Here is an 8344-nt window from a genome sequence, read left to right as displayed (position 1 = left end):
TTTTACATTACTTTAAGTGAGTGAAGTTGATAATCAAAATTGCAAATTAGTTAAGCCTCTGTTATGGAATACAAGAATGAACAGTTACTGAGGTGCGTCAGCAATCATAGCTTCACACAGCATCTGTGAACACTGGCACACTTTCATGACTCAAGTTTTTCTGCTTTTTTTCTGCTCGCAGCTGGATAGAGACTCTCCATATGTAAAGATAAACAACAGCACAGCTACTGCTGTCTCATTGTTGCTATTGATACATTAAAATAAAATTCCCTTTACTATTACCCAGCAATATACAATATTTGCATTATAATTACAATGAATTACGTAAAGTCAGAAATAAATACAATATTATGTCCATTGCATATTAAATATTGTCTCTGTAATAAAGCTTTCAGGTTCAGAATTAGCAGTACAGTACAAGTTATCAACGGATATTAAACAGTGAAAATTTTTGGATGGTGCAGAAGGTATTTTATCTGTGTTTTCAGTGCTACATGTGCCCCACATTCCATGAGGTTTTTTCCTGAAGGGAAACAGAATCAGTGAATGTCTCAAGAAATACAAATGGAAATGCAGATGTGTAAATGCATTCAGTTATGTCTACATAAAATTTGCTATTCACTCATTAAGCTTTTCATTAATTATCATAATTATTTTTGGGCACATAATTAGCATGACAACATGGTGTTATTACAATTCAAAACACCATAGTGTACCATAAAACATTTTAAACACCAAAATTATAGAAGCCATTACATTTTAAATGAAAATCTCATGTCAGTACTATACAAGCAAATGTAAACAACATAGTTAAAGGTATAGAAAAAAAATGAGTAAAAGGATAAGAAGCGAGATAAGAAATCAGAAGAATTCACATAGTTTTTCATAAACACCATAATCGTTAACAGATTCCATTTCTCATTAAGAGAGTTTCTGTGTTGCAAGCAGGTGTCGTGATAATGCCTGCAAAAAAGCTTTACACCAGTTGTGCTGAAAAGAAAAACGCCACATTCCACATGCTTATTCACAAAGGACGCTTTAGCGTTCTGAGAGCTGGCTGAGGTTCAGTCCCGACATGGCATTGTTGCGTGTGCCACAGTGGCACACATGATCTCTCTGTTTGTGCAGTGGCATTCCAGAACATCCAACTGCCTCACATTCTTTGAAAATTCACTCCAGAGTAATCTTAAGGAGTCCTTATTTTTCTATAACTGTGGATAACTCAACACTGTCCATATCCACATGCATACATAGCCCTGAAACTTATACATTGTCTGAGTGCATCAGTATTCACTTACATAATACATGGAACAAAAGAATTTTTACAACATATTATTTACAAAACTACAAATGATACATATGGAGCCACAGACAGCACTTGGAATCTGTCAGACTAGCTGGAGATGCGTTACGTGCAGTCCCCTTGGAAGTCTTTCACCACTTCTCACACCCCAAGGCGGGTTTCACTCGATCACAGGTGAGGGGTCAACCTCAGTGCAAGCAGTAATTGGACTGGCCATCAGTGAGGACTGGTCGGTGGATTTGGACGTGCTGGACGTCCATTGGATCCCCACGGCCAGTCCTCAACAGTGATGTCCATTGACTCCAGCCCCAAGTTGTGTAACTGAGATGAGAGCAAAGTGTCAGCAACTCAGCTCACATCCACACTCAACAATGTAAGTCCCTGTCCCTACCAAAGACCATGGAAAACTTCACTACTCAGAAAAACAGACTATGATGGTCTGGAGACTCAGCATGAGCATTTTGGAGATTGCACAACTTGAAAGGTGTTGCAGGAGAGCTGCAGTGACTGTCTTCAACAAGTGGCAAAACCAAGGTGAAACCAGGTCCAGACATCGAGGGATTGGGCAGCCAGCCTCCATTACAGATGTCGGATGTTGCTGAGACTTGAGACTTGTAAAACAGGACAGGTGGCAAACTGTGATGGAATTAACATCAGAATTTAATGCTGAGCAGAGTACAAGTATGTCAGAATACACAGTGCACCCAACACTCCCAATGATAGTCCTCCACAACCGACGACCCGTGCATGTGTCAGTGTTAATGCCATGACATTCACAACTAAGACTGGAATGGGCAGACGACCATTGGCAATGGACGTTGGTGCAGTGGTGGAGTGCTACACAGTTTGACGAATGCCGATACCTTGTTCATCGTGCCAATGGGAGGGCGCAAATCTGCCATCTTCCAGGGGAACAGCTGCTTGATTCCTGTACTGTGGGGCAGAGACAAAATGGCGGCAGTGTCATTACATTGTGGGGAACATTCACATTGGGTGTACATGGGTCCAGTGGAGCTCATGCAAGGCACCAAGAAGTATTGTACACTGGTTGCAGACCATATACACCCCTTAATGATGGTCGGGTTTCCCAATAGCAGTGGCATTTTTCAGCAAGATAATGTGCCACATCACAAGGGCAGGGGTGTGGCTGCGTGATTTGAGGAACACAGTGGTGAGTTGCAATTGATGTGCTGAGCTGAACCTGATCGATCACATCTGGGACGTTACTGAATGTGGTATCAGAGCTCATGGCTCCCCTTCCCGGAATTTACGGGAATTAGGTGACTTGTGTGCACAGATGTGGTGCCATCTCCCTCCTCCAGTGACCTACCAAGGCCTCATTGCTTCCATGCCACAACACGTCGCCACTGTTATCCGTATCAAATGTGGACATACTGGCTATTAGGTAGGTGGTCATTATGTCAGGGCTGATCAGCGAGTAAGCCCACTTGTAAAAAGCAATGCCTTGTCAAACTCAAATTCCTTTACTATTTGGTGCAAACATTCTGGCGTATAAAAAGAATTAATCATTTTAAAATAATGTGCTCTCCTTTTAATGTCATACTTGTTAAAATTGTCATGTGGGATTAATCCTTTTCAACTGTTTCTTCCATTTTAAAAACTTAATTGTTAAATTGCAACAGGTTTAGTTACTGAGACAAAATATAAAAAAGTTATTTTATACAAGTTAAGGCCTGAAAGGGTATTGTTATGTCTTTTGGCCTGTGATATGTAATTCATTTCTGTCATTGTCACCTTGCAGCTACGGGTTTTTAAATTTTACCTTGTGGTTGTTTTAGAGTACCTAATATGAGCTGAATGAGGGGATCGTGCAAAGTGAAGCTCAACTTGGTCACCTTAAGTCAACACCTGGCTATTAATCAAATGTATTTTTTTAGCTGTTTTAACTGTGATTTAATACCGTTAATGCTTTCATTGTTTACATGTGAACTGGGCACCTGATTCACTCATCTACTGAATTATAGAAAGTTGTGCAACTTATAAATTCTGCAAATATTGATTCTCTCACTATTTATGTTATGTGCAGAATTTTAAAATTTTACTTAAATATTTAAAAGAATAATTTGAAGTGTCATTCTGATTGTGAGATTCATTAATAACCTTATGGTGGTGATTGTGACATCTGTTTTGGAAGAAGACAAAATAATCCTGTGTTAACTGAAATAATATCTTTCTCAGGAATCCAATTGTTCATTATTGTCAATATTTTATAAATGCTGCTGAGGGGAAAAATGTTGTAAAAAGATCTTTCTTCTTTCTGGTTATGTTGTGTTCAGTAACTTACCTATTATTCATCAAGCTAGATCAGATAGAGATCTATGTCCTCATCCAGTAGACACTGCTTTCTGTTGACTTGTGGCACCTTTGTATCGGTGCAATGGTGGCAGATGTGCCCGAAGGTTACATTCACTGACGGGAGGCAGCACGTTGACAAGGCACCGAGTGCCATTGGTGTCCAGCTGACACTAATGCTGCACTGTCACAGTCCAGAGCAGCTGTGTGTAGCACAGTCAGCGGTGGCTAACCAAAGACTTCACCGTATTCAGTGGGTAGGCCAGCAGTATCAAAGCCTGGACACTGAGGAGTGTGACCACTAGCCGGCTGGAGGAGGCCTTCTGACCAGACACACAGATCTGCTGAACTTTATTGCTGAATTCTTCACCAATCCCTCTGCCAGACATTACTCCTGGCAGGCTGTCTAGCAGATGCCAGGATACCTGGCAGCACAGTGGCTGTCTCGTCAAGGCTGCCACCTTGAATGTGCCTAGGAACCCATTTGGTGTATATAAATAACACCACCGTAACAGTTTCTTTGGCTGTCCAGTGGTGACAGCTCTCGATGCCGATTGACATGATGCTTCATTGATGAGTCATCATGAGATTCTCGCCACATGTTGACATAACTCGTGAGGTGGTTTGTATGTAGACTGTGTCATTCGGCCCTTGGGATACTAAGCGGACCAATTGTGGGGAATCAACTAATGTTCAAGCCATTTATTATGTGAAGATCTGTGCTTGTTTTTTTTTTTTTTTTTTTTTTTTTTTGGAGGGTGGGGTGAGGGCAAATTTTCAAGATTTGAGTTGATTCATCCTGTTGCATTTGCCAGCACATTTTTATTAATGGTATTAACAAGAGTTTTTCACTTTATTACACTTACTCAGTTTTCAGTTTTACAATAAAAGTTCTTATTTGCATCGGCATAAGAGTAATTAAATATGGAGAACTTTCTCTACTTGTATGTTCAGTTTTCTTCTGTGAGTGTTTTTCTGTTATCCAATGTAATTTGCCATTTTTTGGCTGTTGATTTCCACCCAGCAATGTCTCAGTGACATGTGAAAATGGAAGATTCACAAACAGTTTCTGTAAAATAACACAACAGAGTGAAATTTACAATTTGTATACTGCATTTCACAAAGGGAGAAATAGGTGAAATTGATAAACATCACAAAAATTTTTAGCTCATGTGATTTTCTCATTATTTGCTGAACACTGTAACAATCTAACAGTAAAATTTAGTCCTTCATTTAACATTATTCTGAAAAGGATTGTAGCTGCTTATGCTATTGCGGAGATCAGAGTCTACTCAGTATCTCTGCTACATGGTGAATATCAGTTACTCTTTTCAGAGTATTGTCATTATTCCATCCAGGATTTTCCATTGTTTGATTAACTCTTCATATGTTATATGAACATTTATTGCACGTAGCAGGTTCCTTGAGGCTCTTCTTACCTCTAATCCAGAATTGCTCATAATTTTGCAATGTGTGAAAAATTGAATATAATTTGTTACTTGTAACATGGTACTACAAAAGTTACAATTATATAATATACACAGTGGTTAGAACAGTGGAATTACATTCAGGAGGACAATGGTTCAGACCTGCATCCAGTTGTTGTTATTTAGGTTTTCTGTGATTTTCCTAAATCGCTTCAGGCAAATGCTGGAATGGTTCCTTTGAAAGGGCACAGCTGACTTCCTTCTCCATCCTTTCCTAATACGATGGGACCAATGACCTCACTGTTTGGTCCCCTCTCCCAAATCAACCAACCATAATATACAAATATAATACTAATAGAAGTCATGGAGGTGAAGGTGAAGATGTTTATAATCATGATGTTTGAACGGTGGTGAGAAACAGCAAATCAAGTATAATCAAACAATGGAAAATCCAGGATGGAGTATGGAATAACAATAATATTATGAAAAGGAGATTACTACTCACCATATAGTGAAGATGTTGAGTTGCAGACAGGGACAACAAAAATACTAATAAAAAAAAACACACACACACACACACACACACACACACACCAGTCCACAGAAGTTTCAGGCCATTGGAGTGACTGCTCATTAAACTCATTTCATTCATTTTTCATTAGTTTGAGAGTGGTGTCTATAGACCTTAGGATTGGTATCACTAGGTATGAAATCTATTGGGAATGGACAGGTGTCTGGTTCTCTGCAACGTAACTATGGTTGCACTCAAACTCTAGTCTGCAGTCCTTTATTACATGATATTCTTTATGGAGATATTTTTCCAAAATTTAGCATTATTTTGTCAAATGCTGAGATCCCTTGTGAACTTGAGATGCTACCCAATAGAGCATATCTTAAAAGAAAACAGCAATGATTCACAATTTCATTTTGAATTATTTTATTGAAAAACTGTCACCAGTTTCAAATCTTAACAACTTGATGAGTCACTTGTTTCTTTCATTAAAGCTTCATTGTGTATCTTTTGACAGACACATTTCTGTGAGCTGACCATCTGAAATGTTTCTTATTTTTGTACTTCATGCAGGTACTGTATGTAAGAAATTACCTGGTACACTGTCACAAAGCAATGTTTCTGTTTTACAAACATGAGGAAAATACGAAAACCGACATGTTACTGTGTGTGCTTGTGGGACACACTGAGTGTCCAAACTCCTACAGTGCAGCTGTCCTACAGAGAATATCTGTGCCTGTCAGCCATGCTTACACCATCCTAACATCTACCTATCTGACTGATGTTGCAAGGTGCCACATATTAATAAGAGACACCTGTGTATCTTACTCATGAGGTGACACTGTACTGGTTGTGGCCATTTGTGGTCATTTCTATACTTAAACTTATTTTCTTTTCATCCCTCCAGCTGTATGCATTGACGCTAAGACTTTATAGGAAGAAGAGACTCACCATTGTGTACCATGTTCTGTTGACTAACAAAAACAAAATTTTAATTCTTGGTTGCCTTTACAAAAATTCAGTTGGATTAGAAATCTTGAAAAACTTAATGAATTCAGATACTATGAAATTACAAATGAGGAACACTGTTTGCAGTCTAGGCTACTGTACACATGATCAAGAAATCAGTTAAGATGAAATCTTCACAACTTGATCAAAAGACATGCATACATTGAATCAACTAGAACTGAACTGAACACTGGCAATCTTCAGTTATGGAAACGCCTCTTTGTAAGTGTTTGGAAATCTATAGCCGATTTTGAATACCAATCTAATTGCCACTTGTTTCACAAATTTACAAGTTAACTGCAATTTTATATAATTTAGGTATAACACTCAAGCTAGACTCTCTTATTAGTCCTCATAACTAACTATCATTTTTTTTCACATAAATGGACTGTTTGAGTTCAGAGTAGTAAGGAAAGTTCTGGTAGAATGTGTAATCCACTCACTACATCCTTGAAAGGCAGGTTTCCTCCTATGAGTCATCCACAGATTTTGAGTGACAGATGGTTCCAGTGGGAGTGTACATTTTTCATCACATGACTTTGTTTCCTACCCAGCGAAAAGCCTTAACCATATTAATGTGTACTGTATGTAAAAAGAAACCACTTTTTCAAATTCTGAAGGTAGCAGGGATACAATTAATACAGGGACCATAAGACTATCTGCAAGTTGTTAATAAACAAGACTGCAGTTAAACTGACAACACAAAGTGAAAGGGATACAGCTATTGAGAAGGACCTCAGATAGGGTTGCAGCCATGTCCCAATGTTATTCTATCTATACATTGTGCAAGCAGTAAAGGAAACAAAGGAGAAATTCGAGATAGTTGGAATGGGAATTAAAGTTAAGGGAGAATTAATAAATATTTTGATGTTTGCCAGTGATATCATAGTTCTTTCAAGAAATGACAAAGGACTTACAACAAATGTAATTGGATTGAAACAAAATTTGTTGTCAATTATACAGTAAGAAACTAATTTTAAGCTGTTAATTTTTTAATATTTGAATCACAAAATCCATACAACATTAATTCTTTCACTAATTAATAAAGACATCAGTCAATAGAATTTGAACAGAGTGGATAGTGTCATGAAAAGAGGTTATTACATGAACATGAAGAAATGTGAAACAAGGCTGACAGAATGTGGTTGAATTAAATCAGTTGATACTGAGAGAATTAGACTGGAAATTATATACTAAAAGTAGTAGATGAGTTTTGCTTTCTGGGCAGTAAATTAATGACAATGGCAGAAGTAAGAGGAAGTAATAAGACCAAGTATGTTGTTCTGGATAGTGAGTTTTCATCAGATACAAGGGTATCATCAGGAGTGCTCATGGAAATGTAATAAGACCACTCTTTTTCTCCATAAACTTAGAAGATCAAATGGATAAGGTGAGCAGTAACCTACAAATATTTGTTAATGATGTTGTAGATTATGGGAAAGTGTCATCATTGACTGACTGTAGGATGCAGGATTATGTAGACAGAGTTTCCATTTGGTGTGATGAAGGGCATCTTGCTCTAAAAGTAGAAAAATTTAAATTAATGCTGAAGATTAGAAAAAACAATCCTGTGATGTTCAAATGCACTATTATAGATGTGCTGCTAGATATAGTCACATTGATTAACTATTAGACTTGATGCTGCAAAGTGAAATGAAACAGTATGAGCATGTAAGGTTCATTGTAGGGAAGGAAAGTGGTAGAGTTTGCTTTATTGGGAGTATTTTAGGAAATTATAGCTCATCTACAAAAGGAGACTGTGCTTAGAACATTTGTGCAACC

The 8344-nt window shown here is 37.9% G+C and overlaps 1 protein-coding gene across 1 annotated transcript in view; it reads right to left on the bottom strand.

Annotated features, from left to right (window-relative positions):
- Positions 1-4478: 4478 nt before the first annotated feature.
- The window catches only part of LOC124597038 (lysosomal alpha-mannosidase-like), a 258262-nt gene continuing 254396 nt past the window's right edge, over positions 4479-8344 (bottom strand). The window contains exon 17 of the mRNA XM_047135914.1: positions 4479-4685. Within this exon, the coding sequence (XP_046991870.1) occupies positions 4479-4685 (207 nt within the window). The remainder of the gene's footprint in view (positions 4686-8344) is intronic.

The sequence above is a fragment of the Schistocerca americana genome, chromosome 1, assembly GCF_021461395.2.
Source record: "Schistocerca americana isolate TAMUIC-IGC-003095 chromosome 1, iqSchAmer2.1, whole genome shotgun sequence".
Lineage (NCBI taxonomy): Eukaryota > Metazoa > Arthropoda > Insecta > Orthoptera > Acrididae > Schistocerca > Schistocerca americana.
Note: the sequence above shows the minus strand (reverse complement) of the source record. Positions and strands in the feature narration are given on the sequence as shown.